Here is a 20,322-nt window from a genome sequence, read left to right as displayed (position 1 = left end):
AGCTTCATCACTTTGAAGTTCCTTTGCAGTGGTCAGATTTAGCACAAGCCTGCTCTTCCATCACTATACAGGCATGTGTTACACACAGAAAGAGCAAAACAAACATTAGTGTTAAAATCAGAACTTAACTGGATTTTGGGACAGACTAGGAAAAGTCAAGTAACGATGTTGAGACTCTTCAACAAGTGCTGTGGAAGGGCAAAGACTTAAACTTGTTTGCTCTCCTCCTAATTCTCAGTCTGCCCCAAGAAGGGATAGTGCAGCTAGGTCAAACAGTGATGGGTTCAGCTTGTGTAGGTGAAAAGCTCTAGTTCTCTTCTCTACGAAGTGTGGGGCCTCCTGGAAGCCAGGCCTGAAATGGGTTAGGCCTAAAGTTCAGGCAGCTGCAGGAGCACAGGGTTGGTTGGTGGTTTAATGACTTCAGGAGAGGCATGGGCAAGAAAGCACTCCCACAACTGATCTGGCCAAGCCTGCTACCTCCCGAGCCCCACGTCCTAGCCCCCCAGCAGGACCTGGCCCGGCTGAGCACCCGGTCCCGGCTGAGCTTCGGCACGATCTGCAGGAGCGGATTGCGGCGATGGAGGATTTCCCCACTCGCTGCTCCGGAGCCCAGCCTCTTCCGTGAATCCATCCATCCATTGGGAACCCCGCCTGCGCGCCCCGCCGGCCGGGCTTCACTGCAGCCCCCAGGGCCGCGAGCGCTCAGATCCCTGCCGCCGGCGGCTTGCCAGGGACGGATGAATATTCATAAAGACAAGCGCCGCCCAGTCCTATTGACTAACAGCCTCTGGGGGCTCTAGGAGGCGGCTGCTACCGCGTGGGTTCCAGTCTAGACCCGGCAGCCGGCCCCGAGCGCTATGGCTGGGTCGACCGCGTCCCGCCTCCGCGTGCTGGTGGACATGGACGGGGTGCTGGCGGACTTCGAGGGCGGCGTGCTGCGGCATTTCCTCGCCCGCTACCCTGGGGAGCCCCACGTGGAGCTGGCGGAACGGAGGGGCTTCTCGGTCCGCGACCAGTACCGCCGCCTGCGGGAGGACCTGGCGGTGAGAGGCCGGGGGCTGGAGCTGGGTCGCGGGCAGTGGGCGTGGGCAGAAGTATCCGCCCAGCTGGCCGGTGCGCTGCACTGCGCGGCGGGCCGGGGGCCGCGTGCCCGGTCTGGGCAGACGGGCTGCCGGGGCGGGGGAGTGGTCATGCGGGGTAGGTGTGTCACCGAGCAAGGCGGGCGGTCCGACCCCAGCGGATCGGCTTTAGAGCAAACCCAGAAGGAGCGCAGCGTGAGTGTCGTTTGGGGCAACTGAGCAGTTCTCTCCGCTTTAGTGGAGAGCGAGAAATGCGCTGTTCCTAGACTACCGGTAAGGGCAAAATGGAGGCGACCCTGTAGTAGAGAGGATTGTTGAATGCTACCACTGTTAACCTTCAGTTGTAGCATAATCGGCTCACCGTGAGCGTGCCAGCCCCTTCCCAAGATGGGGGGGACGGGGACGGGACGAACAGTCTTGCCTCCTCACTCAGCCACAGCCAGTAAAAATATACTCCAGCTGAAAATCTGTCCACTATAGCATCATCATTGCGTTCATTCACCCACTCGGACAACCTGTTATTGCTACACAGCAGCGGTAATGAAACCATCCATCCAAGGATCTCTAAGTACGCTATAGAGGTTAGCTGAGTCTCGCCCCAGACCTGGGATGGGGGTACTGGGGAGGGAACTGCAGTGCACAGAGCAGCTACGGGAAACAATGTATTAAAGCTGCAAATGAACCCAGATCTTTTAAGCTTCCAGTAGCCTAAACTATTGCCTTTGGTGGATTCCCCTAATGTCGGATACTGAATGAGAGTTTTCAGAGTAGCAGCCCTGTTAGTCTGTATCCGCAAGAAGAAAAGGCGGATTTGTAGCACCTCAGAGACTAGCAAATTTATCTGAGCATCAGCTTGTGAGTTACAGCCCACTTCATCCCATGCATTCAGAGGAAAATGAGAGTTGTGGCTGTGTGTTTGTTTGTTTTTTAAGTAAACTGTAAACATTAAAGAATAAAACTACTAGGAGCATGGATTTGAAGCCTTCTTTTCTTTACAGAATATTTAATGCCCTCTACAGATAGTAAGAGGAGTGCTGGACCAAATCACATCCCATACCTTCCCTGAGACATCCACTGCTTCTATTTTTAAAGTCCCAAATAGGCTAGAAAACCACCCATGCCTGTAACTGGCAGTTAAAAGACCATTATTCATGTTCCTCTTTTTCTCTGTCACCAGAACTAGGTACTTGGATCACTCAATTCAGGTCTGATTTTTCATAGGTTTAATCTGATCAGGCTATTCACTTGTTTGTAGTTCATGGCTATTTTTAACAGATTTAATAATTTTATGAAGATGATAAAAAAATGGTACAGAGTTTAAGCGTAGAAGTTTCTGGTTATCAGGGAATAAGGTACAGATTATCAAGAGGTGCAAAGTTAGATTTAGGATCGGATGGTGTAAGGAATACATAATCTGCAATATCCCCGACTGGGGGAAAAAGGTTAACGGGTCAAAGTACAGACACTGAGATATGAGGGTATGTTGTTCATATAATGGCTATGTTCAGGTGTGGAGCACGAGTGACTACGATGATGAGGATGGATTTACCCTCATTTGGTGGGATTTAATGTTCAGTGAGTTTATGGTTCCAGTTCATATGGTCCAATGGAAAAAGTCTTTCGGTCCCTTTCTCATAGTTGATGCACAATGTCATACTAGAAACTTTTTGGCACCTTCCTTGTCCCCTACGTTCAAGTAAATAGGATCCCAACCCAATTGAAATGAAAATAGTTTGTTCTCTGAGTGAATCTGACCCTGGTATCCAAATGCTTTGGGGCAAACATTTTTCTTCTAGTAGGCTAAGTGCTCGTCCGTGTTGCTAGCCTATACATTATTATGTGGTGAGTCTGTAATCCACCTCATGGTGGCAAGATGGATTGTGGCCTTTTTGTGGGTCTGTCAGCCTGTTACTGATCCATACCAATACTGCCCATGCCCCCAAAACTCATGGGTGCCAGTGGGATACAGAGTCAGTCCCCTCTAGATCACTGGTTTGAATCCAGCTGAGGTCAGGATGAAAGAAAGCTGTTACCATCTGATTACTGTTAATTTTAATTGTGGTTGTTCTCAAAATGTGCTTGGTGTTGTACATGCATGTAAGAAGAAACTGTCTCTGCCCCAGGGCGGGTACCATGTCTTTGTATGTGTCTGTACCCCACCTAGCATGACTGGGGGTACTAGCTGCTACGCTGATTTAATTTATTTGATGATAGGCACGTGTCTTAGTTCCATATTTAAATAATCCACTCTGCCCCTTTACTGAATCCCATTTTGTACCTTTTGGTGTTTAAATGTCAATGTTTGGTATTTTAATCCTTGCCTAATCAATAGGTATTTTATTAACTGTCCATTTGTTCTGAACTTTAACCATTGCCTACTACCAAGTTTTAGTTGTTAATTCTTGTTTTAATATTAAATGTTGTTTCCTTTCTATTAATGGTCACAATATAAGATGACCTAATTCCACTTTGTAAATGCTTTGTTTTTTAAAAGTTATTTGTGTTTAACTCCTTTCTCTTTACTGTACTTGACTGCCAAGTTGTCTGTGTGAAACGATCTGGGTTCTGCTTCTCAATTGACAAGTGTTCACAATACAACACCTGGATCCTAGCTTAGCCAGATTCAATAAAAGGATTTGACATCTGCAGACATAACAAGAATACCTAGAGTTGCAATAAGTATTTAAAAAAATAACTCAACAAACAACAACTTGGGGAAGCCAAGAGAAGGGGGCAGTTTGCTGCAGGCCCCCAAACTGAGTTGTATTGTGACATGGCGCACCAGGACGCAATACCACTCACTAAAATTTGGTGATGAAAGAGCTGTCGGACCAAACCTGAGGAGCTGAGCTGCTGCTGCAGAGTGAGTGCAATGCAGGCAAGTGGCATGACAGGCTAGCCACTCCAAGTACAATCCTGTCTAAAACCCTAGGCATGTACTTGGGGCAGCTAGCCTGTCCCAACACTCATGCCACCGTAGCTACTATTTTTAGAACACCAGCTCAATCAGGGCTAGTGCATGTATGTCTCCTGGAGCTGGAAACTACACCCCAAGCTCCCATGTAAACCTACCCAAAGTGTGAGTGGGAGCTTAGTCCCCACATTCTATTCAATCCTTTAGACTATTGTGATTGCTAACGAGAGGGTGAAGAGTGGTGGTGGGTTTTGTGATGTGAGTAGCGTTCGGCTACCACCAGCACTGAGACTCCCCAAGTGATTTCACCCAGGTCACTGACCAACCACCCAGTCTTAAGTCAATTACCAAAAAAAAAAAAAGAAAAAAAAGTTGAGTTGGATGCAGACCAGTTATTTCCAACTAAAAGGTGCATGAATGACCCTTTTAATTTTGTTTGCTGTGTTTTAAATGAGGAGGAAGCACATCACTAAATGAATGGAGGGTTGTACCCCCACCTCAGGCAGTGTAGCTTCTTCGTAGGGGACAAAGGTGCCTCTGAACCATATAGCAAACCATACAGTACAGCTGTATTAACTCACCTTTTCTGTGCCTTTGCCTCACTTCAGGCCCTTGCTACCCTTAAACGATTCTCCTCTGAAAGTGAACTTTCTCCTAGCTTATGATCACTCTTTTAAACCCTGCCTGGATGTAGGTCAAAAGCTTCCTCTGTTCCTTTTAAAGGTCTGGTTTCCATTAACTGCAAAATGTCTTTGTCACATGTTATTCCCCCTCCTCCCCACATCATCACAGCTCGGGCAGCTGCATGAAAACACTGCCTCTTGCTCCTTTTGCTGAGAAATGAGCAGTAAATTTCCCCTCTCTCCCCCACCCTGAAAACTGTCAGTTGTGGAGCTGACTAGGAGTGTCCTGTTTCTGGCAGGGGAGGGACAGCGTGGAATAGAAGCAGATAAAACTCTGATATTATTACAAGCAGGCTCATCCCTGTGCCTGGAACACAGGCACCAGGAGCAAGGGGGAAGCAGCTTGTGCTCCCATACTAATGGGCTGTGGGGGCCAGTGGAGTCCCCCCATGCAAATGAGGGCTGCTGTAACTTGTTCCCCTCCTTCAATGAGCAGGGGAGCAGAATCACCAGGCTGCTGGTCTGTCCTGGCCAGGACCTTCATTCATACCCCCTCCCTGCCTCCACTCTGTTCCAGAACAGTCCCTGCTCCTGTGGCTGCTGGAGATGGCTCTGCACCTGGTGTAAGAGTCTCTGAGCTGGGTGTTCTCCAGAGCGGCCTTCTACCTGACTTGCAGCACTACTGTTCTCCAGCCTACCTAGCTAGCACAAAGGGGCCAGAGCACAGTGATAATTCTGTCACTTATTTACTTCCAGAAACGGACAAGAAAAGTCAGCATGGTCTCAACTATGCATGAGACTGGGAACAAGGACCTCACCAGACTCAGAGCCAGTTCTGCCATTTGCAGTGACCACAGACAAGTGCTTTTAATCTCCATTTCTTTATCTGGAAGAGTCAGGATAAAATCTACCTTGCAGGGGCAATGAGGATTAAGGACCAGGAAATGCCCTGCATTATTGAAATGTCTTTGTGGCAGCAAGTCACAGGAGGAGGCTGCATTATATTAAAAACTACATTCATCATTGTTCTGCCTGGTCCCTTTCAGCCTCTAAAATCAGGCCCTTGGCTACAGGTATATGAAACAAACAGTCAGTGACAAGCCTCTCATCCCTGTTTCAGAAAAGCCTGTCATCTCTGTTGTCTTTCAAATCTGAACCAGTCACTTTGTTCCAGGTGGGTGGTGACTGGCCTATGGTGGGTCTCTGCCAGTGCACAGGTGCCCCTCCCAAAACCCACTACCACAATTGGTTTTAAGTGGCACCTTTATTGTCAGGGTCAGGTGAGATGGGGTTGGCAAAGCTTGTGCAGTTGCTCTCACTGCTGAACTGGTTCTGTGGATGAGGGACTCCAGTCACTAGCACTGAATTGCACAGGACTGCTAGAAACACCCCACTCCATTGCTGAACTTTCTAGAGACTAATTTCCCAGCCTTCACACTGCCTACGCTGACCCTCACGGTACAAGTAACTATCTAAGCTTTGAATTTCCTGGCTTTGGTCATTTTGCCACTAACTTAAACATCTTAAAATAGAATTTGCACTGATGTTATCACCATGGGGAAACTGTTACACTGAAGCCAGAATCTGCTCTTAAGACATTTTAATCTTGTTGCCTGAGGCTTTAGAGAGCACATATACAACAGCATGGAGAGCAACACAGCAACCCTCCCTCCAGTATGCTTCAGTTGTGGTCTGGCAGGATCAGTGGCAAAGCATGAGGATGACTGAGTCTCTGTGTCCCAGTCTGTCCTTGACCCCTCTGCTGAGGGTGCCAATTATCATAGTGTGGTGGTCTGGGGTGTTCGTCTGGTGGCACATTTGTTTGTTTTTGTAATGAGGTGGATATATATCTACTTGGAACTGGAATGAGATCCAACTCCTCACTTCACACAGGCCACCAGATGGTAACAACTTCCAGTCTTTATCTGCTTGGCCTGGATTTGTCCTGGCAACCAGTAGGTGAGACTGTGTAACCCATTACCAATTATCTCAGCCACTTGATCTCCCTCTGAAATGTGGACAAAATAGATCCTTTTGATGTTTAATAACACCCCTGGGGTAAATTCAATAGCTATTATGCAGAACCCTACAATAAAAAAAAATGCTAATTCTCCTCATCTCTCTTCCAGGCTAAGGTAGCCAGTGTCTATGAGTCACCTGGCTTCTTTCTGGGGTTGGAGCCGATTCCAGGAGCCATTGAAGCCATGCAGGAAATGATCCATATGCAGGAGTAAGGACACTTTGCAGTACACAGCTCTTTTATATTCTCCATGTTTGATGATTACTAATCAGGGCTGTTTCTTTTTAGCACTGAAGTTTTTATTTGCACGAGCCCCCTGATGAAGTATGAGCACTGCATCCTGGAGAAGGTTGGAGATCTCCCCCTACCCTCGCTTTAAGACTGCTATTGCAGAATCTAGCCTCTTTCAACTGTTAGTACATGCCCAAGTACCATACCAATGTGAACAAAGCCAAGCTGCAGCCTGTGAAGTCTGTAGGGCCCAGCATGCAAAAATACTCCATATGAGTGGCAGCTTTTCAGACTGAGAGGAAGTATAAAAGGCCAGGAGCAGTACTGTGTCATGCCTTTTGCAAGGCATCTGAGTCTTACGCAATGGAAGCCAGAATATAAAACTTAAAAACCAAACCAGACAAACAAACAACAACTTTCAGCAACTCATACCCACAGTTGCAAGAAATGGCATGGGAAGAGTAGGGAAGGGTAAAAGAACAGATGCAATATGGTCAAGTAGACGCTGCCTTGACTCACTGCATACTCCAGAGGCAACCAAGGGGTTTCTAATGCACTGCACCGGGACGGGACTGCATGCCAGAGGCTCCTCCTCTGAGAAAATCCTGACTAAATTGAGAGATGATCACTGCCAGGCAGAAATGTAGGGAGAGAGGGGTTACTCAAGTACTTTGGGGTTAGATAATGAAGGGCCTGGTATATGCCCTAGGTTGACTTCCTCTCATGCTGCTTTACGCCAGTGTAACTTCATGGTACCCAATGCAGTCATGAGCGAAGAGCACTGAAAGTACAGTTCACATCAGTCCTTTTAGTGGCCCGCACCACGGCCCAACTGCAGGGTTCATAACACTCCTAGAAGAGATTTGGGCCTGTAGCATGAGATCACTATACTATAAATAGTCAAACTTGCTACTAAGTAAAATTCTTCTAATGCTCTACTTCTTCCCCTAACAGTACAGCTGGGTGGAAAAATACTTGGGTCCTAAGTTTGTGGAGCGACTGATTCTGACCCGGGATAAAACCGTTGTGTCAGCTGACCTCCTGGTTGATGACAAAGACACCATTAAAGGTTTGGGAAACTTGAGGTGGAGATTTCACAGCAGATGATTTACTGTTGTTTGGAGAAAAGAACGACTAACTTCAGCTTTCCATTCTGGCTCTTCTCAGGTGCGGAGCCTAAGCCAAGCTGGGAACACATCTTGTTCACTTGCTGCCATAACAAGCATCTAGAGCTTCAGACCCCACGCAGGCGGCTGCAGTCGTGGGCCGATGACTGGAGGGGGATAGTGGAAAGCAAACGCAGAAACAATGTGGAAAAAGAATGCTATGCTAGTCTCACTGCCAATGGGAACTGATAAGTTAGGAACTGGCAACGAAATCCCATTTAAAGAAAGTGCACTGACTTGGGTAGGGGCAGTTTTAAGGGCCAAAGATACAAAGCTTATTTTTTTAAGATTTGTGTCTTCTTTAGACTATTTCTGAAATGTAGTTGCAATTAAATTACTGACTCTTTATGGAGAGTCATTAATGACGTTTGGAGGGAGAAACTTGACAAGAGATGAGCAGCTGCTTTATAACGCTAGGTAGCATGTTTTGGGTTGGCAGGAAGGGAGGATGAAGAAATTAGAAAGAGGAAGTAGGGCTGTAAAACTCCATGAAAGTACTCTGCTCTCTGCCCATTCACTCAAATACCTGAAGCTGTAAGTATGAGGGACACCATCATGTTAGGAAAGGAAATCTTGTTTTCAACAGTTTAACCATTTTAATAATCTCACATACTGAGCCAGACTGGCTGTTCAGCACCCTTCCACTTTTTACCCTACTTGGCTCATAATGAAAGTAGATAGTTTCACTTCCTGGTTCTCCTGCATTAATATGAGCTGCTAAGATTTAGGTTGCAAATGCTGTAGTTGGTGAATGTCTGATCCAGAACAGTTTACACTTAATAAAGAACGTAAGAGGAAGTTTTACAAAAGCTACCACAAGACCAGTTGTCCTTCTGAGCTGAAGTCTGCTGTTAGTATTCCCTTTTAAATCTTAATCTGCATCTTTCTCAACAGCTATGTTGTGGTGAATATATTATTCCTATTGATATTTAACATCAGTAGGGCTAGTCCTGTATCCTAATTAACTGGCCAGGTGCCTGTGGTATGAGGATGCTGGCTCATACTTAGTCCTGAGGTATGTGATCAGACTGCAAATTGTAGGGGGAAGGAGGAGTGTTCTCTCCTATTGAGAAATAAAGACCATATGATTTAAACATATTTCAAAGCTATAACCATTGAGAAGACGGGCAGCAATAGTTGCAGCTACGGCGAAGGTGATGCAAAAGAATTGTGTTAGAATTGTGTGTTTAAGTTACCTGACAACCACACTGGGAAGGGTAACATCAGAAATGGTTATTTGGGTGATGGTTCAGGAATTGCTTGGCCTGCTCTCTAACAGCCATAATATGTTTTGTATTAACAACAGTTTAGCTGCTAATCCTGACTTCTGGACCCATGTCCTGGCTCCCCACCTGCCCCTTTCAAACTGAGGCAGAATTTTAGCAATGTCTTTCACTAGTTTCACCAGTCCTGCAGGTGGAGGGGGCTCTAAAGATGAAATCAAGAATATCTCTTCTCACGCAATAACAGTCTCAAGCTACTCCCTCTGCTCTGCACTACATCAGTCCTTTGGGAGCGGGATCCCTACAGCTGTATGTTTGCTCAGGTTCCTGGCCTCCTCCACCTGCACAGGAGAACAATAATCCTCAAGGAAGACCCTTGCCAGGTTGCTTAGCCTCCTGTTAGCTGAGAGGGAGAAACGTAACATGCACTCCACCACCGGGAGTGCCGTGGTCTGCTGGCGAGACTGTGGCATGGTCAAGTACATCAGAGTAGTCACTGCCGACATCACTGTCTCCTCATTTGAGCTGGATAAGCAGTTTATTACAGGTGCCACCCCATCTGCCTCCAAAATATAGTCCTTGTTTGTCTTATCCAGACAGAGGTTACAAAGACCACCTGAAATAGAAAAGAGAGGGAGTGTGGCACCAGCTACCACCACCTTAGATCCTCCTCTTACTAATACCTAACTAACTCCCTGTTGAGGTTAAGTGGCATTGCTTCACCCAGGATCCTCAGCTCTTTCTTAGGACTTGTTTACATGGTAACTGAGATCAAAATAACTGATCGTTGCCATTTATGCCTTTAGTTAGTTCAGAGCAAGTCTAACAGTTTTCTTTAAAAACAAAAAAACCCCAACAACCTACTTAAGTTAGTTCACAAGAGCATACTATTGTGATATAAGTGTGTCCATACATACACTTGCACTGAACTAACTACAGGTGTTAATTCCACCCAATTTAATGTGCTTATTACTGGTATAAAGTACATACAATACCAGAAACAAAATACTGGTTTGCACTTCACTGAGACCCTTGTCCCCATATAGAATCAACTGCCCAGAATATTTTTATAGTAGTTGGAAAACTGTGTCTCCCCTGCTCCCGGGCTAAGTTTATTCTCAGAAGTCAAGGTGATTTTTCAACCAAAGCACTCATTCCCCTATATGACATTAGGGGGCACTATGCTGTTGGAGGTAACATCTTTCACAAGAGATTAAACAAACAGAACTTGTCATTTAAAAATCCTCTGGTTAAAAGACTTGGTTTTCTGTTAAGGAACTGCCTTATTTCACCTCTACGGTGGCTATAATCCAGTAAAGAGTGTGAGATTCCTAGAAATACCTTCTGTACTGCACAGGCTTAAGTGGCCTGTGGCTTAGTTAGTTATGAGAGGTGCTATTAGAAGTAGCATGGCATTATTAATACTAATTAAGATATTGTAAATATTATTTCTATTGGTGCAAATACTAGTATGTATCCTGTACTAACACTTTGCACTTAGGGTGCAGCCATACTAGCAACATTTTGATTGATAACACCCCCAGTGCAGCTCTGTCAGTGGAAGCTGTGGTAAGTACACAGGGCTATGTGTATTTAGCCATTACATCATCATCTAACCATTCAGGATTTGAATTTGGCATGGCTGGCTCCCAGTGTGTATTGAATCCACCCTGACTGGCTCTAATGGGATTCCTCAGAAGACTTCATTATATTATTTAGAACCGGTCCTTTTAGAGGATTAACTGTCAAAAATAGCTATAGTAACAATACTGGACCTGCTCATGCTCTATGGAAAAACCTTAGTTGTTCTCAATGACTGTATCATTACAATAGGGACATGCATTACAAATTACCATTGAACTGGAGTTTTTGTTCCAATATTCAGGGTTTTACCTAGTCTTATAAATAAGTTTGTTTATTTTTCAGCACTGCAGCATGTTAGTGGAGTGAAGGGGAGACTTGCCTTAACGTGAAATAATTCACCTCAAGCCCCTATCCTGATCTCTCTCACCTGTTCCAGGTATTCTATATAGGTTTTTATACTGTCCTCATCACCATAGTATCTGAGGGCCTTCCAGCAGTGCATTAAGTAGTTTGTTCAACATCTGCCACAGATGGCTTGTCATGTGTGATTGATCCTCTCTCCCAAATTCAAGTGGACTACAGAATCAAAGCAGCGATATATCCAACCAGTGCTTGGAACTGCTATTGTTCATTTTACAAATAGTTTTAAATCCACTCCTTACCAATTGCAAACTCCACAAGGGTCTCATTATCCTCTGTGAGCATATCTAGGAACAGGTCAAGGACTTGAAGCTGTCGGAGATATTCGTAGTTCTTGGGATCGTAGGCAAAGTTGGCTAGATTAGCCAGTACTTGCTCCTTGGCTTCTGCAATATATAAGCAGCATTTAGGTGACAAAAGAGGCAGCTGAGATGGGCTGGGCTCTCTAATTCCTGAAGAAAAAAAATCAACCAGCAACTGATGAGCCAGTTATGATCCTGACATTTGGAATATACTTTAATAAAAAGAAAAAGGTTTATAAGCTCACCTGGACTCTCTGTTACCTGGAACTCGGTGACCAGCGCTTGCAAGTATTCAAGCCGCCCCAGTTCCAGCAGATCCCGCTGCTTCTGGGACATGGTGCTAGAGACAGAAAATTAAGTTTTGTTCACAACAATGTCCTGAATGGCCCCAGTTTCACTGCAAGGTTAATAAAAACATTTTAATAAGTGTAAAATATTCAATTGATTTTCTTTTGCCTCCCTTCAGACTCACTGAGGGAACTGCAAGTGGCAGGATTACAAGCTCAGGCCCTGTCCATGTTGGGATCAGAACCATGCTAGCTACAGTGGGGTTTAAATATTCCTTATCTGCACTGAGAATAACTGATAATTGTCCCATGTTTGGTCTAGCATAGGTGCAGCTCCATTAGTGGTAGCATAGACTAGCCATGAGTGTTTTTACTGTAGTGTCTTCTAACTCTTTTCTGAGTAGGGCTAGATGAATGCTGGTAAAAACCCCTGATCCTCACCTACACTACAGTTTCCATCATTGCAACCTTTGGTGGATTTATTATGTTGATTTCCCTAGAGTAGATGAGGCCAGTTTGAATGGGGCAGAAGCTCCCTCTAATCTTAAAATGCACTATTGCCAATCCCAAACATTCAAAAATTATGAGTCAAGATGCACAAAAAAATGAGATTGGTTTAAAAAAATCTGAGGTTTCTGAACCTTTGGGCTGCACTAGGGGCTGGGGCTGGATCACATTTTCATGTTTTTCTCCGCAACTAGGGATAGAATCTGACCTTTTTAAAAATGAAAGATTCTCACATAGTCACAGGACTCCAGGAGCTGGGGCTTTAAGAACTACCCCCAATTATTGCAAGACTCCCACTGAAAATCAGAAGAGCCGGCAACACTGCGACGTGGTCCAGGTCACCACCCAGGTGCCTCCTGAACCAGTTACAGGGGGAACCTGCTTTGCAATCCAGCTCGGGCCTTACACCGTCTCCAGCGCTGTCCCAGGCCCTGCGAGCAGTGGGCGGTCGGGTCAGGGCCTGTGGGGCGCAGCTCTCAGCCCAGCAGCGGCCCACATGCCCCGGGCACAGACTAGGAGGACAGGGACCCGGGACGGGACCTGCTGAGCTGCTACCAGGCCCCTGGCTCTGTCACCCCAGGCTCCCCCGCCACCCTGTCCTCACGCGCGCGGCGCCACTAACCGCTCCCAGCGCCACACGCACGGAGACCTAGGCAGCGGGGCGGAAATGACGTAAGGGCAACCCTGACAGAAAGGCGGCCAGGCTGAGCGCGCGGCCGGATGTGACGTTTGTGGAGGGCGGGAGGCCCCGAGGCGCGTAACGGGGCCTTGCTGCTACCCGCCATGGTGGGCCGTATGTCGGCGCGGAAGCGGCTGGCAAAGCCCCTCCTCTTCGGCAGTATCCTGTGTGCGTTGGCCACCGCCTTCGCGTACAGGTGCGGGGAGGAGGGACTTGGCCGGCAGAGAGCGGAGGGGAGGTGCTGGGGGGCCTTGGCTGGCAGGGATTGGGGGGCACTGGGGGTCTTGGCCGGCAGGGATTGAGCGGGCTCAGCTGTGTGGGGGACACTGAGGGCTTGGGGGGCACTGAGGGCTTGGCTGGCAGCGATGGGGATCTCAACGGTGTGGGGGGCACTGAGGGCTTGGCTGGCAGCGATGGGGATCTCAACGGTGTGGGGGGCACTGGGGGCTTGGCTGGCAGCGATGGGGGTCTCAACGGTGTGGGGGGCACTGGGGGCTTGGCTGGCAGCGATGGGGGTCTCAACGGTGTGGGGGGCACTGGGGGCTTGGGGGGCACTGGGGGCTTGGCTGGCAGCGATGGGGGGGCTCAGCTGGGGGGATACTGGGGGCCTTGGGCGGCAGGGAGGGGCTCAGCATGTGTGGGGGACTTAGATGGATGTGGCGGGGGCACGCTCATTTCACTGCGGTGACATCTTTCTCTGTCTCAGGCACCGCTTCTTCCCTGAGGTGGAGGAGCTCCGTGCTAGGGAGTATGAGCGCTATGAGAAGAAGCGTCAAGATGTGGTGGAGAGGCGCCAGAAGCAGCTGGCTGAGCTGGCAGAGAGGAAAGCTTCCCCGTAGGCTGTGATGGGAAGGAGATGCTCTGCTCCAGGGAGCCTGCTCCTTCAGTGGGGATGGGGAGTTGTGTTCGGAAGTGAAGAATATATGTATACAACTCTTGCACATGGCTCACACTGACTGCGTGAAGTTTCCATCAACCTGGCAGGGATGTTGGCTGGTGGTTTTCCTCCCTCAGCTTCCTTGATCTGCATGAGTGATGGCTTCAAATATCTACCAGGTGGTATCATGGTCTGCTAGTCAGATCAGGGCTCTGGCAGTGTGTCTGCTAGTCAGATCAGGGCTCTGGCAGTGTGGGTTCAATTCCTAGCTCTGCCAGTGATCTGCTTTGTGTGATGTTGGACAAGGTACTCAACCTCTCTGGGGTTCTCTCCGCTAGGAAAAGTACTTGAGTTTAGTTTGGACTTAGCTAATGTGCTAGCTGAGCCTAACCTAAATTTGACCCTTTTCCTACTGTAGACACATTTAGCTAGTCAAATTGTAGCCTAGAAGATGTTACCCTGCATCTACACTAGGAAAAAAAGTCAGGTTTCGCTAACCTGTATTAGCCAAGCCTGATCTGAACTTGACCACTCTTTCTAATCAAGAAAAACTCTCTGTGCCTCAACTTTCTTATTTGTACAGTGGGTAATAATGCTTGCCCACTTGTATGACGCATTCTGAGATCCTTGGATGAATGGTGCTATATAAGTGCTAAAATAACTGACAGGTGGTAATATACCTAGGCTAATTGCCAGGTAGGGTGTGAGGTATCCAGAATTCTGGGTCTCTTCAATGTAACAATATTGTATATATTATCTAAAGTGATTTTTGTAATCTGTTCTTTTTGCCATGATAGTGTTGCACACCACCAAATAAGACTTTAACCACAAAACTTCTGTCTGATGAGTCATCTTTAAGAGTGATTGATGAGCTTAAGTTAGGCATAAAATGACCAATCCCTGGATGCAACCCACTGGTTATTTATTGCTCTGTGGGGCATTCACAGCAGGCTTCTTACTGTTAATTGGAATGTTTTCTTCCCTATATTTTATGCTGAAAATGAAGGGACCACTCTCCCTTGAAATTACAGATGTAAATAAACAAATACTATAATGTCTAACCCTTCCTGTAGTAGAGAACCTTCGGTAGGAGCCTTTTCATTGCTGTAGGAAGGGCCTAAACTTCCCCATGCGAGGAAGAGTTACCCACACATAAGGCTTTCGCTCATTATCTTTGTATTTCCTTACAACAATATTTTTTAAATCTCCTGTCCCGTCCTACTTCCCCAAACTGCTGTAATATCTGCATTCATAAGAATGGCCATATTTGGTCAGAGCAGTAGTCCATCTAGCCCAGTATCCTATATCCAGCCTGCTACTAGGAGGGCAAACAGCTTCATTCCAGGCTGTAACTGTGTTGGCCAGCCGTCTTGTAGACAAGGAAAACAAATTTCAGACCTACTCTGGACCGAAATGGAATCTGTTCATCCACCCCTTTTGGGTTTGTTTACTCTGGTAAATTATTAGACATGCTGAGTTGCAAAACAACGGTAAAAAAAAATTACATGGGATACCTGTGGCTTCAGTGGATAAGAGTGTGTGTATGTGGGAATAAAGTTTTTGAGACCCTTGGGAGAAGAAAGGAGAGAGAAAACATACAGGAGATGATAGAGAATGGAAAATAAAGTAAGGAAAGAAAGGGGAACAGGGCAAAGTGGAGGGAAAGAGAATGAAAAGAGGGAACAGCACGTGCACGGCAAGATACATGCTTTATAAAAGGAAAGGAGAAATGGAGTGAAGCCAGGAGGGGGAGGAACATCTAGCAAAAGGACAGGAGATAACTACGCCAGGAGTACAATGTCCTGGTCTAAATGCAAAGTTGCACAGGTTTAACTAAAGGTGTGAGTCTAATCCAGTTTACTTAAACTGGTGCCACTTTCTGTATGAACACTCTTAAATGGACTTAAACCTGGCTTGTGTCAGTTTAGCTTACACCTATATTATTTACTTATTTATATTTTATTTTTTGTATTACTTGTAAAGTTATAGGTGTGAGCTAAATTTGATCTAAACAGCCTTAAGCTGATGAGTGTCCACACAGATTTACACTGGTTAGTTAAATTGAGTTTTAAACCAATTCAAGTTAAACCAGTGGAGCTTCAGTAGACAAGGCTTAGCATAGGAGTCAGAATGAACTGATTAAATAGAAAGATGATTGCTACAATTAAATGCAGCACCCAAACAGCACCTAATCATTTAAAAATTATAGAAGTGTGGCTAGTTGTGTGTGTTAAAGTGCAGGTATTTTCACCTATGTTTGTAGGCATAGGCCAGGTTTGCACAAGAAACTTTTGTCAGCATAGCAGTGTTGGGTAGTGGCACGATTTTTTTTTTTTAAATGACACTGTTATATTGGCAAAAACCCTACTCTATAACCACTGCAGTTACACCAGCATAAACATGCTTCTGCAGCATAGGTTTTCACTCGGGGAACTGGTATAAGGGAAACCAGCAAAATCACTCTTTTGGTGGTATAAGCAGCATCTCTACTAGGAGGGTTTGCTGTTCTAGTATACCAGCAATCCTTTTTCTAATGTCCACTAGGCTTCTGTCCTTAAGGTAGTAGTTGTAGTATTTTCAAGCCCTACCCATCTGTAAATGGAGAGTGTGTGTATGTTGGGATGGGGGACAGTAAGTGCAGGGAGCTAGCCAGTGTATGAATGTGAAGGGGGGTGCGGGGAAGAGTATGTGAATGAGAGGAGAGAGATGAAGAAAGATTGCGGGAAGACGGAAGTGATTAAGAAGAGTTAGACTGAATGTAGGGGATGGAGAGGAAACGTCCTGAGAAGGTGAATAGGGATGAAGGAGCTGCACTCAGAAGTATTAAATCTGTGCTCAGTCAGCCTGTAATTCTGCACACAGAATTAGAAGGAACATTGGCCAGTGGCACGTATTGGTTTTGCCCAAGGAACAGGGAAAAGGAATTGTGGAAATGGCTTGTGTCCATTAGTTGAAGCTGAACGTATATACTGTAGGGGCACACTGTTCAGTTCGTGCTATTCACTGCAAGGTTGGTGGGGAAATAAGGCAACAAACCATCCATAATATCTGGAGGAGGAGCCCAACTTTGCTTGTCTTTTTGAGACCTGCTAGCTCTGTTTCCTCTGGCCGTAGTCTTGCTTCAGCATAAACCCAAGTTTGCCAGAAGGTGTGGGAGTGTTTTTTGCATTTAATAAGGAGAAGCTGTGTGGAGGTGGTTTAATTGTGTCCACCTGGCTTATGAGTCTTGCGAGGTTTACATAGCAATTGTGGGACGGAATTCACAGACCACACTAGTACTCTGTGACAGGACTCTTTTCAGGGCAATCCAGGTGCTTATCACCTTCAGGCTAGCTTATAGCAATGAACTTGACTTGGTTACCCATGAAGACCATTTGTCAGCTTCAGCTAGTGCAGAGTGGTCCTCTGTGAACATGTCACTCTGATGCTCTGTGCTGGCTGTTTACTTATAGTTGTTGGGTATGTTCTCTAAACGGCCGAATGCGCCAAGTACCAGGTAGTTGACAGGGTCATTAACATCTGTTGGGATAATATTGCTAATAGGGCATTTACAACTGAGGATCTGTACCAGTGGAACTGGTTTCTGTTGGTAGGCCACCAGAGCTGGAATTTAGTGAGTTTTAGGTTATAACAGGCATATGCTCATTAAGAATTTGATGCTTAGATATCACAGTGATGGGTGTCTTTAGATTCAGCCTAAACTCAACAGGTTGCATTGTGCGGATCTGATTGCAATACTCTTTGTTACAGGACCACAGCAATGAGTACATTGTTTAAATATCTATGAGAATGTTTATTGCTATGACATACAGATCAGGAGTGCAGATTTAAGAATGTTTCACAATTATGATCAAATTTAACAAACAGGCATATTGCAAAAGTGCTTAGCCCATAAGGGTGGATGAGACCTGCAGTGACAATGGGATGAGGGGGCTGGAAGGTGTGGATTTATTTCCGGACAATTTTGCCTGCTCTGCCAGTGCTCAGTGGTTTATAATCTGGCTGAGGCAATAATGTTTGGACATAATTAAAACTGATTTCACTTTCCTGTCTTTAGGAAGTCAATAGAAACCAGTTGTGCTTCGGGGGAGACGTGGTAATTAAGCTGTGGCTGCATTGCATAAGTGGGTGACTTTAGGTCGAATGAAAGAAACCTTTGTTACCTTATTTTCTTATGACCTCAACACCCTCAGGGCTTGAGTTCTAATCTGTTCTGCTGTATCGCTCCAAAGGGGCATTTTATTGTTATTCCTACTGCGCCATCAGTGTGCATGGCCCTTTACAAATAAATACAAGGACCCAGCCCAGAGGAGCTTATAGTCTAGGTTGAGAAAAGAGGCAGAAGGGATGTGGATTAATGATGGGGGAGGAGGACAAGGGCTAGATTGTAAAGGTGAAGCAATAACTATCAGCCAAAATCCAAGAGGAGCTGTGATCCCTGGCCTTATTAATCCAACAGGAAGAGACATGAAGCCTGGTCTCACATGGCAGCACAGTAAGGAGCTGAGTCAGTTACCAATCATTCATTTAATATGCCATCTCTTAACTCTATACACCAGGTTTTTTCCTTACCAGAAAAATGTCTCAACTTGTATGAAAGCCAAACCAAACAAAAACTAGGGCGCTGGCCTTGAAATTTAGGAGTAGAGTAGCAAAACACAATTCCCCATACTTGGTTCTGGATAAATGTATCTTCACTCTTTGCCCTAAACTGTTGTGTAATGTTGCTGCTTGGGTATGCTCTATTAACGTCCGTCCCCGAGTTTCTTTCAAGTAGTGGAAGAAGTGATCACTGTCTGTCAGTTTTCTGAGTTTGTGAAATGTTAGTTCTTTTTCTTTATCATGTGGGGAGCAACATGCATCATACGGTTCGTTCCCTTGTTTGAGTGAGCCATGATGAGTAGCACTGTAGATGCAGTACAGTCAGCTCTTGAAAGGGAGGGAGATGCCATCCATTGCTCCTTCAAGTGACTATTCTGTCTCATTTAGGAGCAGTTTTGATGGGTCCACATCCTGTCCTCCTTGGCTAGGATATTCATTACAACAGGGGACCTTGAGGTAAGTAGAGATCAGTTGACTCCACCTCCGTGGGAGAAGAAAAAGTTAGGAAGGAGTGGCAGGAAACACAAACCACTGAACTGAATTTAAAATTTAGAGATCATGTGAAAAAACCCAAACCCCCACACATGCTGCTGCCTAGCTCCTTTATTCACAAAAGCTAGAACAGGTCTGAGACTCACACCCTTCTTAATGGTTTGTTCTGACGCAGGAGAAAACTGCACATTTCCTTAAGGATCAAAGAGTGCTTGTGTATAACCAAATTGAGTGGCAAGGGTCCCAGCTGTTTGCTTTGTGGTTGCTGGCCATTTACACAAGTTACTAAATACTAATGACTAGAGATAAGACATTTTTTTAAAAGCACATGGCTGCATATAAACATCTCCCAACTGTAATCTTATTTAAGGATATATTTGACAAAGGAAGGCAAAGTGTGTTGGACCGTTGTCAAAAGAGGCACTGCTAGATGGTGGGATCCTCGCAAACAATAATGGTTAGATATGAATGCATTTATAGTCTGGAAAGCCTGGAGGCTCGGCTTTCTAGTGGTTTAATGCATTTGTTTCTAGGCTTGTCAGGTTGGGACCTCATAATCACATCATTCTAACTAGCAGCTGGGTTTTTTTTCATTAGAATTGTGACATGACTTCAGTATCTGTTATCTTGGCAACCACTAAAGCTAGAAGCCAATGCTTCTACTTTCTGAGAGCATCTTAAACTCCCATCTTTCAAAGGGTTTAAAGCATTAATCTCCATCTCCAATGTTCTGTGAGAGATCTGCTGTTAGTCATTTCAGAACTGAAGCAGAGTAAAAGCAAAAATGTATTTTATGTGCATTATGATAGCTGGTATCTTGGGCCACATCCAGAGAAGAGTCTAAGCTGGCAAAGTGATAGCTTCTTCCGTGTTACACCATCTTAGATGTCCTTTAGACTCCTTTCCATTTATATGGGGACAACCCATTTACCAACAAGTAACTTATACCCACATTTAGCTTACTCCTCATCTCTGAATTTGGTTCACTAAGAGACCAAAGGGAGGTCAAGCTGGTATAACTCACATGCTAAGGCCACAAAAAAAGGAATGTAGCAAGAAAGATCACTAACGGGAGTGTGTAAGTAAAACTAAATTTCCCCCACACCTCCCCGCCCCAATTTCTTCTGACTCTTTGGCATGTAAATGACACCCGTGTAGACTCCCTTTTATACTGGAAAATGGGTGTAATTAAGTCTGAGAGTCTGGATGAGGAGCTGCTCCCATTTACATAAGATGAGGATCTGGCCCTCTGAGTGTAACAGAGTCTAGCTTACCCTGACTCTGAACTTGGCCCTAGGTCTGGACTAGTGCAATTG

At 45.7% G+C, this 20,322-nt stretch overlaps 2 protein-coding genes across 8 annotated transcripts; one reads left to right on the top strand and one right to left on the bottom strand.

The window, feature by feature from the left end:
• The first annotated feature begins 741 nt into the window (after positions 1–741).
• NT5C (5', 3'-nucleotidase, cytosolic) lies at positions 742–14,745 on the top strand. 4 transcript variants are annotated; one of them, XM_073312035.1, is made up of 7 exons: positions 1,017–1,043; positions 5,373–5,689; positions 6,746–6,846; positions 6,925–6,985; positions 7,822–7,936; positions 8,035–13,231; positions 13,742–14,745. In XM_073312035.1, exons 2-6 carry the CDS (start codon positions 5,540–5,542, stop codon positions 8,220–8,222), a joined length of 615 nt encoding a protein of 204 aa, XP_073168136.1. In that variant the 5' UTR covers positions 1,017–1,043; positions 5,373–5,539; the 3' UTR covers positions 8,223–13,231; positions 13,742–14,745. The 4 variants fall into 4 exon arrangements, with proteins under 4 accessions (XP_073168133.1, XP_073168136.1, XP_073168134.1 ...); XM_073312033.1 differs by lacking the exon at positions 1,017–1,043 and adding an exon at positions 1,068–1,352; XM_073312032.1 differs by lacking the exon at positions 5,373–5,689 and having other exon boundaries at positions 742–1,043.
• On the bottom strand, positions 3,381–13,034 carry ARMC7 (armadillo repeat containing 7). 4 transcript variants are annotated; one of them, XM_073312038.1, is made up of 4 exons: positions 12,979–13,034; positions 11,808–11,902; positions 11,503–11,646; positions 3,381–9,872 (listed from the first exon to the last, which is right to left on the bottom strand). In XM_073312038.1, the coding sequence occupies exons 2-4, from the start codon at positions 11,896–11,898 to the stop codon at positions 9,535–9,537; spliced, it is 573 nt and encodes a 190-aa protein (XP_073168139.1). In that variant the 5' UTR covers positions 11,899–11,902; positions 12,979–13,034; the 3' UTR covers positions 3,381–9,534. The 4 variants fall into 4 exon arrangements, with proteins under 4 accessions (XP_073168139.1, XP_073168138.1, XP_073168137.1 ...); XM_073312037.1 differs by lacking the exon at positions 12,979–13,034 and adding an exon at positions 12,565–12,970; XM_073312036.1 differs by lacking the exon at positions 12,979–13,034 and adding an exon at positions 12,590–12,970.
• Positions 14,746–20,322: the final 5,577 nt, after the last annotated feature.

Source organism: Lepidochelys kempii, chromosome 14 (assembly GCF_965140265.1).
Source record: "Lepidochelys kempii isolate rLepKem1 chromosome 14, rLepKem1.hap2, whole genome shotgun sequence".
NCBI lineage: Eukaryota > Metazoa > Chordata > Testudines > Cheloniidae > Lepidochelys > Lepidochelys kempii.
This window is presented reverse-complemented; position numbering and strand designations above follow the sequence as displayed.